Raw genomic sequence first — 14,702 nt, forward strand, 5'->3', positions numbered from 1 at the left:
CTCTAAGAGCAATTCAATGTGCCAACTTCTTTTTCTATATTATTTTATTTAAATCTTTAGAAGCCCTATGAGATACACGTACACAGGTACTCTCCATGTTTTTTTTTATCAAGAGTAAAATGAATGGGGGCTTATGGGGGTAAATTGAAAACTTGAAGGACAAATTCAGGAGTTGATGACCCTGAAAGGGGAAATCTTGCTGAAGCATAGATTATAGATATATTTTTAGTTCATTTTCATTAGGTATAATCAGTTTAGTAGGAATACTTGTTTAAAAAGGAATATTCAACTTCTGTATCTCTGTCTCTAAATTTGGGGAGCTTTTGACCAAGCAGAGGTTCTAAGATCCTTTTTTGATTACTTTTCCCATATAGTACAATTGAGGGTTGTTTTAATTGCAGTTTTTTGGAGCTTTTGAAAGTAGACATAGTCAGATAAGCATCAGATTATTAGATTAATTTAGCTCATGAAATAGAGTTGCCTGAAGGGAAAATCCTTTATTTTTTGTAATTCAGCAGCCCAGGTGGAATGTCATCATGATTACATAATACAAAACTCTTTTGCTAGAGTAAACTTAATTATAGAATGCCAGGATGATAATTAAAGAAGGATGTAACATAAGAGCTGGGCGAAGACCTTGAGGAATTGAAGTTCACAATAACTATTAGATTAGAGATACCTGTTTCAAATGGTTGACCCTATTTTTGTTTTGCTTTGTGTTAACCTCTTAAATTTCTTGGATTACCTCATGGTCATTTGGCAGGCGTCCATCATAAAAAATGAAAAAATAAGTGGACTATACATAGATATAGCCAACTTTTCCTGATGAGAACATAGTTGTGTTTTAACAAGATGTTTGCCTAGGCATACTTCTCTTTTTCTCTTGATGCAAGAAGACATGGATAATATAACAATCTCAGAGAGTAAAGACAACCACTTCATCACATCAGGTGGCTTTTTCCATTTTTTTTTTATATTTGCCACTGTTTCGTGTTGGAAGGTATCCACATCATTTAAAAGGAAACATAATGTGAACATCATTTACTCCAAAATTCATACCTGTGGTTCTGATTCCAAGTTGATTTTGAAAGGATGAGCCTTTCCATCTTCAGTTACCTGTGGGGACCATAAGCGAGTGTCTGCCCTGCAAATAAAACAAAGTTTGTAAATCCCAGATTCTAACAGTGCTTCTAGTTTTAGTATACTTTAATTTCCTGTGTGTGTGAAAATACTATCAACCCTTGATAATTTAAGCAAAAGCAACATTCCTTGCTCATTATCCTGTATTGTCTTATAGAATTAGTCTTGTGTATTTAGTGTACTTCTGGGAAGACGTGAATGGATCATAATTGCTTGGAGGACTGCTATAGGCTGAATGTTTGTGTCTTCCCCCCACCCCCCATGTTCATATGTTGAAATCCTAATCCCCAGTGTGATGGCCTTTGGAGGTGGGGTCTTTGGGAGGTAATTAGGGTTAGATTAAATCACGAGAGTAGGGCTCTCATGGTGGGATTCATGCCCTTATGAAAAGAAGAGGCATGAGATCCCTTTCTCTCTCTGTGTGAACACACCAAAGAAAGCCATGTGAGGACATGATCAGGAGCGGGGCTCTCACCGAGAACCCCACCTTGCTGGCTCCCTGACCTTGGACTTCCAGCCTCCATAACTATGAGAAACAAATATTTGTTGCTTAAGCTACCCAGCCTAAGGTATTCGGTTGTAGCAACCCAAACAGACTAATGCAAGGACGTTGTACAGTGTCCGGAGAAAGTGGGTCTCCAGTGCATGTGGGAAGCAGTACAGGAGAGGGAGATTCTGGCGGCACACCCTGCAGATGACCACAGGGCAAACCCCCTAGGTCTCCTCAACTTCCTTCCTGTCCTACCCAGGGCACCACAGGAGGCAGTGAATGATTTGCCAGGTGGATTTGCTGTTGGCATCAAGGAAGTGTGCTTTGTCCAACCCTTCTCATGTATCTACTTGGGATTGTGTGGCTCCTACGGGACTGTGTGCTTGGCAGGAACACAGGTTATGCATAGACAGGGAAAGAGTCAGTTTCACCTCCTGAAACGCAGAGTGACTGATAGATTGTGCCTTCTGGACTACAGCAGGGAAAACTGTGAGTACAACAGCAACAGGACAAACACACATGCTAACAACCACTGCAGCAAATCATTATTTTCACAATTCAGTTTCAGATCACGAGTCTGATGGCAGTAGATCAGATTCAATCTCCTAACGTTGTTTTCGGCCAGAAATGTCTCATTGTCTAAAACCCTCATGTGCACATGCCCTCTTATACCTTGTGGGATTCTTCTGGGCTGAATTCAGTACAAAACAGCCAATAGCATACAGGATATCAGCAACCAAATGTTAACATGATCACATCTTGGCAAGCACGAGATTCTTTTAGGAGCATCTCTAAATTCCATTCCATTCTCTACCACGTTTAGAACAGCAGTATAACTAGACATGCTGTTCAGTGTTTATGTGGCCGATACCTTAAATGGTTCTATTTTCATGGTCAACTAACTGGGTTAGTACAAGAAAAAAATTCTTTTAGCCTTTTTCATTATTCTGACATTCCAGAGGATTCTTCTTAGAAATCCCCTTTGTTAAGAGCTACTAGATTGACTGACTTCAGTGAAGAACAGACCAAAGTGGCTGATACATTTAAAAAAAATGTAGAGGATAGGGCCAGGGTGGGGGAGGGGCAGGGGGAAAGCTGGGATGAAGTGAGAGAGTAGCATTGACATATATACACTACCAAATGTAAAATAGATAGCTAGTGGGAAGCTGCTGCACAACACAGGGAGGTCAACTCAATGATTGGTGATGACCTAGAGGGGTGGGGTAGGGAGGGTGGGTGGGAGACAAGAGGGAGGGGATATGGGGATATATGTATAATACAGCTTATTCACTCTGTTGTACAGTGGAAACTGGCACAACAGTGTAAAGCAATTATACTCCAATAAAGATCTAGGAAAAAAAAAAGCAGCCTGTCAAAATTCTGGGTCCTGTGATATTCTTTCTCACTGGGAAGATGAAATCATTTATAGTTCTGGTTCAGGTTCTTCTGCAAAACACATCAAATTTTAACACCATTAATTAAAGAGCACCTGTCAATTTTGAGACACAGCTGGTGTGCTGCTGCCTTAATCCTGTCTTGTGCATCAGCATGAGTCATGGACTCCGTACCGAAGCCATCAATCGCCAGAATGACATCTCCAGGACACAGGTTGGCAGCTGCCGCCTTGCTTCCTGGAGTAATCTGGAAGAAATCATCACATATTTCAAAATCAACACCCTGCAGTGTCTTGAGTTTTGTGCGTGACATTTGTATGTCACCCCGGTAACATTTTAAATGCTTCACTGGGCAGGAAGTATTAAATCTAACTAAAATAACTTAATTGATCAACTGAACTATCTCTATTTTCCCATTATGTGAAATAATTTTGTTTCTTACTAATCACATTTCCTCCATCATGACTCCTCTGATTCTCTTTTAAAACATCTTCTATAACTCCATGTTTGAATCATGTTTTCTTTGCTTTAAAGAAAATATTTTGTTTCTTAGGATTTTTTTTGTCACCCAGAACTCTCTATTTGGGAATAGAACTTTACTACAGCTGGGGAGCTTTAATATTTGAATTGAAACCGCTTTAGCATCCCTACAATGCACCTGGGATGTAGAAAGCTGGAAAGAGAATCACTCTTGTATTAATAAGAAGAAGCGAGATAATACGCACAATTATAACTTTTTGTGGACTCTTCAGAGAGCTGAAGTTGCAGGGCAGCCAGCTGGGTTGGAATCTAAGGAAAGACGGGATTCTTCAAGGAAAGACAAGATATAAGCATGGGCTCATCTGTACCAGAGCAAGGAGGAAGATGGGGCCAAATGTACTAGCTGTTAAGAAGAATTTAGCTAAAATTATGAGCAAATTGCTAAAGGCCAAGTATGAGTTAAGCATTGAGAGTCTAGAACCCATGGGAACCACAGACACGAGAAGTTTGTATCCACTCACAGTCTCCATGAATGAAGAACAAATGGAACAAATAGAAAACAACTAACAAGATGGTAGCTTTTAATTAAACCATACCAGTAATTACATTATATGTAAATGGCCTAAAAACACATCACATTCTGTTTTTAAACAGAGCTTGACAAACTAGGTTAAGAAAAAAAAAGCAAGATCTAACTTTATGCGATCTATGAGAAATCCACATGAATTTCTTTTTCGGAGAGAAGGCGGGGAATGATATGAGAAATGATATGGGGAAAATGATATGAGAAAAATATGATTGTTAAATGTTTAGAAAGTGGCAAATCTGAAATTATTTCAGATATTTCAAATTATTTCTACAAATACATGTTGAGTATACAGTTAAAGGCAATGATTCTTTTGCTTATTATACCTACTCCCAGTTTTTCTGGGTAAATTCCCACTATTTACAACTGCCTAATAGTCCTCACCCGGTCTCACAGCTTATTTCTCTAACATGATCTCACACCGTTCTCGCTCCCTCCCCGTCCCCGCCCCCTCCCCCCCCCCCCCCCCCACTGCTCTATAGCTAGTCCAGTTTCCCTTTAATTCCTCAAATAGTCCAAGCTTGCACCCTCTTCTGGGCTTTGCACACACTGTTACTTGTGCCTGAAATGCTCTCCCCGCTTCTTCTCCTCCTTTTGGTTTAGGCTTAAATGTCATGTTCTCAGGGAGACCTCCCCAGGCATCTGATGTAGCTTCTCCAGCCCCCTCCCCATCAGTCTCCACTGTTACACATGGTTCTTTTCCTTTATGGAGACAACTTGTACTTTCATGTTTGTTTATTGTGTATTGTCTGTCTTCCCAACAGGAAGTTCTTGAGGCTATCTATGATATTATGTATATTCCTGATGCTTCACAGTGCATACTCAGTGTTTGGAATTGATGAATACTTACTTGAAAAATAATGAAATGGACATTTTAATCAGAGCTTGTGAAGCAAAAGGAACTAGTCCTTACATACCCAAAGATTACAGTTATTCATGTCAACCTGTCATTGTTTCTTTTGCAAGTTCCCACTGTTTAGAGTAGAATAATATGTAGAACTTGACTTAAACCTCAGACTGCTCCAGGAATAAGCTAGATCATTCCTAATGTTTAACTTGAGGATCAGTCATTAATTCATTTTTTGTCTATTTGCTTTACCTAGTCATCGATTTGATTTAACTTTGTGGCTCTGAGATCCAAGATTCATATAAATGAATAAAATTGCTAAAATGACAAATTCTCATGTGTCCTCGATCTTCAGTCTCATCACTAAAATGTTTATTGTACTCACTTCATGTCTCTGATCATCTCACTGTAGCAATCATGATTATTTTCCAATAGGGACACATGATGGGGTGAAGACAACTGAAGGTTATTACATCTCAGCTTTTGGGAGGCATTTCGTAGCTGTTTTTTCATTTAGAAATGCTCCCAGACTCAGAACTGTTAGAAGAATAAAAGTTTCCAACCCTGATGTGACTTGTAGGGATAAAAATAACCTCAAACTTTTAATTTTCTCTAGCTGTAGTTCGTCAAAATCAGTACAATCTATTTTTGAACTTCTAAGACTAGGATGCTTTTCTTTGAGTTAAAACACAAGAAAGCATGGCCATGTGTTTACTTTTAAAGCCTCATTTAGCTTTTCTAATATACTTAAATTTGGTTTATATATAATACTCAATCTTGGTTTAGAAAAGCCTAACATTATTTCTTAGCTCTGGTTTGGACGAGTGGATGGTAGGGTTGTGTGTATATCTGTCTATATAAATTTTGAACAGACATCTGGTGTGCTGAACTTAGATACTGAATATTACTAAATGCTATTAAAAATATTAATACGGAAGTTAATAACTATCTTATATTTATGCAAAATATTACATTTGCAAAGCTCTAATAACTCTCATCATTACAACTTTAAGACAGGCTGGACAAAGAAGTCTGCTTCTCTTTTTCAGAGAACCTGTGGCTTCTCACTGAGGTGGCAGCAGCTGTACAGCTATGTCGCCAGTGATTTCTGTAGTCAGATAGGAAAAGTGGTCAATAGTGATGCTAGAACTAACAACCTGGTGATTGATGTCCTAGGACCTCCACGGTGGAGCTGATAAGAAAGAAAAAAGTTTGTGGAGAAATGGACGAGGGAGAAGGAGAAAACAGGATCCTTCGCTGCTTCTTAATTCTCAAGTTCAGCGAGGCTAGTGATCAGCAAATAACCACTAAATTGGCCTGGTTTTAGGAAGTTAAACTATCTGTTTAACCATAAGAATATATTATTTTCCAGCATTACTTTATATTATTACTTTGCAGTTTATTTATATTACTGCTCACAGTTTAACATTTTCCGAAATTAGGAGAAGAGAGAGCTAAAATGAGGCAAAGAGTTTTTCAGTGGATTCTTCATTATTCAGTTTCATTAGGGCCTCAAATGTTAAAAGCGTTAGAGAGATCATTGGAAACAGTACTGCCGTCAATCACTTAGCACATGTTTTCAGACTTGTCTATTAGAAGAATCACTGGGGATCTTTGCTTAACATAAAGATTCCAGTCCAATCCAGATGCCTGGAATCGTGAATCAGAAGCGGAAGAAGTAGGGAATTTGTATTTTTAACAAGTCCCTGAGATGATTTCTATTTTTCACATTAACCTATTACTTGGGTGGGTCCATTTGGAAAAAACTAATTTAAATCACAGGTAAACCATCTATAATGTCCTATTAACTGTGGGAGACATGACAGAAGTCCAGGATATGGCCCTGATGGGATTTCTGTGTTAAGAATAAAGATGACTGAAACAGTTACGGAGCAAGACAAGTATATGCTGAAGGGCTGCCCTGTGGGGCATGGATCTAAACAGTGAGAAATCCATTGTCCAGTTGTGCGCCATTGCCTACAAATAAACTCCAGTGCCTCACCTGGCATCTAAAGCCCTCCAGCACCTGGCTGCAATCTATGTTTCTAGTTCAATCAGAATCTCTGCAAGTAGCATCTGGGCATGGGTCTTTTCTAAAGTTATCTGGGCGAGCCCAATATGCAGCCACAGTTGAGAACTATTACGGTATTGTTATACTGTTGGTATTTGTATCTTTTAAGTTGAGAAAATGGATGCTTAGAAAGGATAAGAAACTTGCTTAGGGTCACATATCCAGTGAAAATTTGAAATTCCTTGTGGGTCTGAGTCTATAACTCAAGCTCCTCCACTATCCCACAATGCCACCCTTGCAGGCACTCTCTCTCCCCTGACTCCGCCTATCTCTTTGGCCATACTTTTTTCATGGAATCCTAGACAAGTTGTATTGTGGTAGGTTGTGTTCATGTCTCTTCTGCTGATACACGAACTTCTCGGGGCAGTAGAAACGCATTAAGTGATAACTGTGTCCCCCACAGTGCCTTCCACATACAATACATGCTGCACTTAATAGATCCTTGTGGGATGTAGGAATGTTGGGAGCAGATGAACCAGTGCTTCCATGCAGACACGTCTTTGCTAGAACAAAATTAAGTACAGTCACCCCTCTGAATCTGTGGGTTCCGCATCCAGGATGCAACCAACCGAGGGTTGAAAATATTTGAAAAAAAAAATCCCAGAACGTTCCAAAAAGCAAAACTTGAATTTGCCACGTGCTGGCAGCTATTCACATGGCATTTACATTGGGTTAGGTATTATAAATAATCTAGAGGTGATTTAAAGTATATGGGAGGATGTACCTAGGTTATGTGCAAATACCATTTTATGTAAGGAGCTTGATCATCCTGGGGTTCTGGTATCCTTGAGGGGGGATGGGGGTTCGAGGGTAGAGGGGTGGGGGTCCTGGAACCAATCCCTCAAGGATACTGAGGGCTACCTGGGAAAAGACTGTATTCAACTGTAAACGTTTGTTTGTAAAAGTTCACATTTCAAACATAGTTGATAGTAAAGTACCACTCTGTGTCAAAGCCTACAAAACTTAAGAATACACTGACATTTTCTATGTTGGTACCCAGGTCCACATACAGCATTCTCGGTTACAGTGACCTTGATCCTGGGTGTGCTCTGTATTGAAAGGAAGGAACAGGAACTGTGTGGGAAGGGACATACTGGCATGAGATGTATACAGTGATTTTACATCATGTACACAAAAGAATCTTGTGCTTTATTCCAAATTGGACCATTTGTGAAAACAGGCCATCTGTAACTTGGCTGTGATAGTAGATCCACCTTCTGGGTGGTCCAAACATTGAAGAAAGAAGAGACTCCTTAGAACCTTCTTGCCAGAAAAAGAAAAGCTGCTCACTTAGAGCTGTGAACCTTAAACTTTATTCTGTGAAATGCCTAGGCCAGTTGCAAATGTTATTTGCAATAACTCCCTCCCCCACGCTGAACATCTGAAACTTAAATTCATATTGTACGAAGTATAGCACACCACAACCAATTGCTCAAAAATTTTTTTGAGATTGTCTGGTGTTTGATTTACCTTACTTCTAATGTTTTTTTATGATACAAAGTCTCGCCCAGGTGATTAATTGGATAATAAATAATGGTAGGGTGGGGACCCTTTGTCTTAATTTTATGAATTGTAATTTCAGCTGATGGAGAGAGTTACTTTGTAAACCTTGCCCCCTGCAGAGGGTGGAGCAGAGGACCACTGTCTAAAAAGCATTGATATAATCTTCTTTTGTAGAATATGAGGAAGGGAGGGGAGGGCATTGCTTGTAGGACAAAAATTGATTTAATTGACTTGAGGACTGTATCTCATTTATGGGACTTTTTGTAGTGTTAACTGCAGGTACAGGCATTTTAATTCTTTGATGCTTAAGGACTTACATAAAACAGACAAGTCAACAATAAAACAGTTCTCCTTTTTCTTTATTGTGGAATATTTGCGAGGACACAGTTTGCACCTATTATGATGATAAAAGTTATGTCAAAAGTGAACAATTTGATCACTCATATCATGTCTATTTTAATTCTGCGACATGTATGAGGTACTCGACACTATTCTTGGCAGTGAGTGGCCCCCAAATTTGCCAGCTGTTGCCTTGAGGGGGGACCATGCAATCTGTGGGATACAGATGTACTCAACCATCTGTGGTACAAGGCGTGATGTAAGGAGAGGTTGTAGGTCAAGAACTACAGTAGTTAAATGGATGCAGTGATGGCTATGGGAAGAAGGCTGGAGGAGTGGTATTCGAATGGGTTTCCACAGGCACAGAGGATAGTAGAGCCGGTGGGGAAGAGAATTCTGGAGAAAAATGATCGCAGGAGCAAAGCCATGTTAGAGAAATCATAAGTGGTGCAGAGTATGGGTACCAGTATCTGTTTATGGAGTGAAAGGAAGAAAGGAAAGAGGAGGAAGAGAGGGAGGAAATGAAGTTGGAAACTTGAGTTGGGAGAGAGGGTGAAAGCCATCAGTGCCATGCTAAAGACCACACATTTTATTCTCTATAAACTGGGGGTGACACTGAAGGATTTTTAAGAATGGGGAAGAGAGGAGTGACCAGCAACCATCTCAAAGATGGCTAGTAAGAACATGCAGGGTGCATTGGAGAGGGGAGACAACAGCTAGATGTGAAATTAGGAAATCTTGACTGGGGACAGTAGTAGAAAAAAAGGAAAGTGGTAGCATCAGTAGGACCAGGTGGTGAGTTGCATGGCACGAAATACCTATTTGAAATATCAGTACAATAAGCAGAATCTTTCATGTGTGTGGGCTTCAGGATGCAGGCTTTGGAGGCAGGTAGACCTGCATCAAATTCTGTCCCGCTGCTTGTACTCATCGGTAGGTTAATGAATCTTGAAGCCTCACTCTCCTTGCCTGCAGAAAGGGATATTACTACTACTACTCTGATAGGGTTATTGTGAGATTTGAGTTAGTGCATATATAGGGCTTAGAAGAATGCACAGGAGGCAAAAGAATGTACTAACACATACACGATCTCATTCACTACCTTTTAACACAGCATATAACAATGATGAAATTAATAGAATTATTCTACTACCTAGTTACAACACTGACAATTATGTTTGTGTAATATCTTTGTCTTTTTTCCCAAATGATTTTTTAGTATTCTTGTAATTTCAGTGGAAATACTCTCAATTAGGTGTTCCCTAAAGCAAAAAAGTTCAAGTGAATATGTTTTCATTTATTCAACAAGAATCTATTATGTGAATGGCTTCGGGTACACTTGGAATACAAAACAGTTTAGTTCACCTGCTCTCCTTGAGTTAAATTAAAGAGAAAAGCCATAGTCAAATGAAATAATCATATGTGCTCATCCATTGAAAGTTATTGAACCAAGTGTCAATATGATGATACAAATTAGTTGTTAAAAATTCAAATGCAATTGGCTTCCCAAATAATAATTGTCTTGTGTCAAATATATTGATATTTACCAATAGCTCCTGCAGTCAACTGCAAAATGTAAGTTCTGCTTTGAAATAAACACTGTTTATAATGTCAACAACTCAACATTTCAAACATAAGATTAATCATATTGACATGTTCCACAGAAATTGCAAGATAGTTCTTTTATAAATCACTGATAGGATTTTTGTGACAAAGTTACTCCTTTAAGATTTAACATAAATATGATTTATCCTTTGTTAGGATTCAAAAGCTTATTTCACTTAATATAAACAAAGGAAAAAACTATACTTCAGAAACCTTTAAAATATTCTGCATAGAGATAATGGAAACTGTTTCCTTTGGTAAATCCATAAAAGGCATTGCTTGGCCCAGATCACTGAACCATTGTCTGCCTAATTTACTTAGCAACATTTTTGGGGTACGTTAAGTTTTTATGTCTTATATGAAAACACATGTCAGATATGTTTATATGTTTTCAAAAAACATAAAATAAAGCTTGAAATGTTCCCTGCTATGCATCAGTTCCATGGTATGATACGTTTTGAGATATTTTAAAAAGCCATTGGTTCTTAAAACTCTTAAGTAGAACAGAATTTAAAAACTATTACCTTGTTCAAAGTCTATGTGAGTGTTATCGGATTATAAAGTATTCATTTATAAAATACAGAATAAGCAGTACAGAAGAAAAAAAGCATTGTAAAGGTATAAATATTCTGAAAGTTTATGATTTTAAAATTAGGCTTAATATGCTTTATATGTGATAATTGAACTACTAATAATTTTCTGTTAAGACAAACACATGCTGGGAAAAAAGAAATCAACTAGACCAACTAGAAATTTACTGACAGGACAGATCCTGAAGTTTCCATTTTCTTTTTTCTTAATTAGACAATACTTAGAGAATATTAAGTAAGGAAAGCTTGACTCTGATAGTGAAGTATTATCTAGAGCTGTGAGCCTGAGGATGGCTCTCCATCAGGTAAACAGAACTATCTGACACGTTTCTTTGTAGTTTGAGTTACAGGTGATGATTTCTAAGCCAAGTTCCAGCTCTGGAAAATATTTATTCAAAATGCCTGGAAACCTAGGAATACAGATTAGTAATATTTTCCCTGTCTGGCCTGATATGAGCCATTCCAGCTTGGCCGGCCCAGGTTGTGCCCTGCGAACAGCGCCCTGCTGAAGTTCGCATCCAGACGAGGAAAGGGCTCAAATGCGTTTCTCTCTACTACAAACAACCACTGCTGTCAGTTCTGCCTTTCTCCTTCTCTGGACCCCACCTCACTGGTTGCTGAAAGGAGACCTGGAGTGGAGGGCGAGAAGGCAACCCACCTCGCAGCCTAGCCTCCCCTGAGCGCAGGGAAACCATGCTGTCAGCTTGCCTCTCCTTGGAAAGTTGCTGGGGGCCAATAGGCTGCAGACGGAGACCATTGGAACTGACTTGGCTAATTCTCTAAGCTGCTCTGCATCCTCCAGACCTTAGTTTGCCAAGATGCTGTGAACCCGAATCCGAGGACCCACCCAGAGCACCCCAGTGGCTCACTGGCCACTCTCCCCTCCAGGGGGACCCGCAACAGACGAGTCCTCGACTTGCAGCAGAAGAACGGAAAACACCTACCCTGGTGATGATCAAAGGCTGGTTGAAGTCAATGCCCCCTGAGAGTCTGAAGCCCCAGGGCGCAGGGCCCGGCAGGACCACGGTTTGGGGCATGGTGCCTCCTGGCACGGCCTTCCTCGGGCGGGGGCGCAGCGAGTGTCCCTGAGCGGAACAGCCCACTCTGCTCTCGGGGCAGTGTCCTCGCCGGACCGCGGCCGGGGAGCTTTATCCCCGCTCCCGAGTGACGTCACTGGCCTCCCCTCCTCCCCACCCCCTCCCACCAAGGAGAGCTCCAACTTTGGAAGAAAGAAACGCGCCAGACCCGCGGGAGTTTACAGACGCGCACAAGGCCGGCGCAGCCGCCCAGACCTCTTGGGCAGACGCTGGAGGAGGCTTCGGGTTACAACTCCCATCGCTCTCTTAAAGTAACACCTGTCCTCCTGTTTATCTTCTGTTTGGAGCTCAGCAGCGAGCTTCACTCACAGTTAAAAGTCTCTATGCTTTCAGTTAAAATAAAACACAAGCATCATCAATGTAATTGGTTATTTAGAAATTTTGAGTTCGCTAATGATTACTCGCTGTGTGACCTTGTTAAATTACTTAACGTTCTTAAGCCTCAGTTTACTCAAATGTAAAATAGAGGTAATAATGGTACTTCTCTGGTAGGGAGAAGTACCATTATTACCATTCTCTGAGAATTAAATGAGCTATCTCTGCACAGTGCCTGGCTCAGCAGTAAATATCAAGCATTTCTGCAGTTAAGTACATATAGTCATATAGATTTGTGGGTATATGTCATATACATTAATACAAATATGTTAACATTTTATTTTTTCAAAATGAAGAAATCTGAAAGTGAAGATGTCATGCAAAGGTACCCAATCCAATGAACCATCTAAAAATATATGGGAGAAGATGCTTCATCAGTATACTCAAAATAGAGTTTAATTTTGATTGGAGTAATTGTCACCTCCCTCAAATTCAGTCTCTAAACTTATGTTTTTGACACATGGGTGGTGAGTGTAACAGAAACCTAGGAGTTGAGACTGTCCTGGGTTGGCGGTGCAAGAGAACCCCCAAACAGGATGAAATTGCATAGAGGAAAAGGAGGGGGTGGATATTCACTGAGCATCTTCATGGTCCAGGTGCTGTGGTGATTGCTTTACCTGTGTTATCTTCATACTCATGGAGAGGTCATCAGACTGCCATTATTATTCTCAATTTGTTTTTTCTGGTACAGAATTAATTTCTTAGAAGTTGAGTTACCTGCATAGGATCACATAGCTAATAAGTGATACAATTGAGATCACAAACCCAGATCTGCAGCGTGTGCCTGGTGTAGGTCTGAAGATCAGGAGAGTCTGAGCAGGGTCCTGTCATAGGCTCGGTGTGAAATTGGATATTTCTGGTGTTATATTCCAGGATGTTCTGATTCCCAAGGAGAGGGGAAGGGATGAGGGAGGAGAAGTGTTAAATGCTTAAAAACCCCAAGAATGAGGGTGTTGGACTTCATGCCCAGTATGAAAGGGCTGTATCAGTCCAGGAGAGCAGAGCTGCAACACACTTTATTAACAGTGTAGTCTGTTTGGATGTGGTTTTAAGACTGATAGAGAAGAGAGATTCAGGAAGCTGTGATCGAAGTAGACTATCCGCGAGATAGTGTGAATCACAAAACCTGGAATTGAAACTACTTTGCCCACTGTGGTGGATTATATAAAATCTCAGAGCATAGGTGTTTTCTGGTCCCAAACATTTTCCAGTACCCCACCTATGTTGGATTATCAAGGAAATAATCATATATTCTTGTTGATTTTTGCCTATTTGGGCTGGCTATATTGTCACAAAGCAATTTGCTCTGTCAGCCACTGGCTGTGTCTGCATGGTACACACACACATACACAAACACACACACACACACCCAGATGTCAATTCAGAAAAAAAATCAGATAAGTTATTTGGTATTGTATAATTGTAACAATCATTAATACCTTATATCATGAGCTGGCTTATATAATAAGTTGATTATATGTTTTTATTTTTCGTCTTTTTTTGTTTTATTTTTCTGCTTTTTTTACCAGTCATTTTGGCATCATGTAGATGTAAGCAACATCAATACAACATTAATATAATACCTGATGAATTCATAAGTCTTTGCAGAGATCATGGAAAGCAGGGATCTGAAATAGACAGTTTTCCTGTATCCTACTCTTCACTGATGTCATCAGAAAGGTGTTCAGAGGTGACTGTCAAGGTGGAGGTGAGACTAGCTGTGAGGCAGTGTTCTAAGGAAGAAGCAGTGACCCAGGCCTAACTAGTCCTAGAGGTTCCTGCCTTTGGTTTGGGTCCTGTCCTAAGAAGTTCTTTTTGAATGAAACTTTCATTTATTTTCTTTTTTATATTTGCCATTTTAAAGGATTATGATAAGCTATGATTCCATTAAGTATTACTTTTGTGATTATTATTATTTTAAAAATAAATTTGTGTGTGTTTAAATATTTTATTTATTTACTTATTTACTTTATATTTTTGGCTGTGTCGGGTCTTAGTTGTGGCACACAGAATCTTCGTTGCTGTGCGTGGGCTTCTCTCTAGCTGTGGTGCGTGGGTTTTCTCTTCTCTAGTTGTAGCACGCAGGCTCCAGAGCATGCAGCACACGGGGTCTCTAGTTGAGGCGTGAGGGCTTAGTTGCTCTGCGGCATGTGGGATCTTAGTTCCACATCCCCTGCTTTGCAGG

General features: G+C 39.9%; 1 protein-coding gene across 3 annotated transcripts in view; it reads right to left on the minus strand.

The window, feature by feature from the left end:
* The window catches only part of PDLIM3 (PDZ and LIM domain 3), a 29,882-nt gene extending 17,735 nt beyond the window's left edge, over positions 1 to 12,147 (minus strand). For 2 of the 3 annotated variants that reach the window (XM_057696943.1, XM_057696941.1), the window contains exons 1-3: positions 11,990 to 12,146; positions 3,120 to 3,271; positions 1,060 to 1,144 (exon numbers count right to left, since the gene is read on the minus strand). In XM_057696943.1, the coding sequence (XP_057552926.1) occupies positions 1,060 to 1,144; positions 3,120 to 3,271; positions 11,990 to 12,082 (330 nt within the window). In that variant the 5' untranslated portion in view covers positions 12,083 to 12,146. Of the gene's footprint in view, positions 1 to 1,059; positions 1,145 to 3,119; positions 3,272 to 11,989 lie in introns of all 3 variants that reach the window. The other variant, XM_057696942.1, reaches the window with a different exon arrangement.
* Between the last annotated feature and the right edge of the window lie 2,555 nt (positions 12,148 to 14,702).

The sequence above is a fragment of the Hippopotamus amphibius genome, chromosome 10 (assembly GCF_030028045.1).
Source record: "Hippopotamus amphibius kiboko isolate mHipAmp2 chromosome 10, mHipAmp2.hap2, whole genome shotgun sequence".
Classification (NCBI taxonomy): Eukaryota; Metazoa; Chordata; class Mammalia; order Artiodactyla; family Hippopotamidae; genus Hippopotamus; species Hippopotamus amphibius.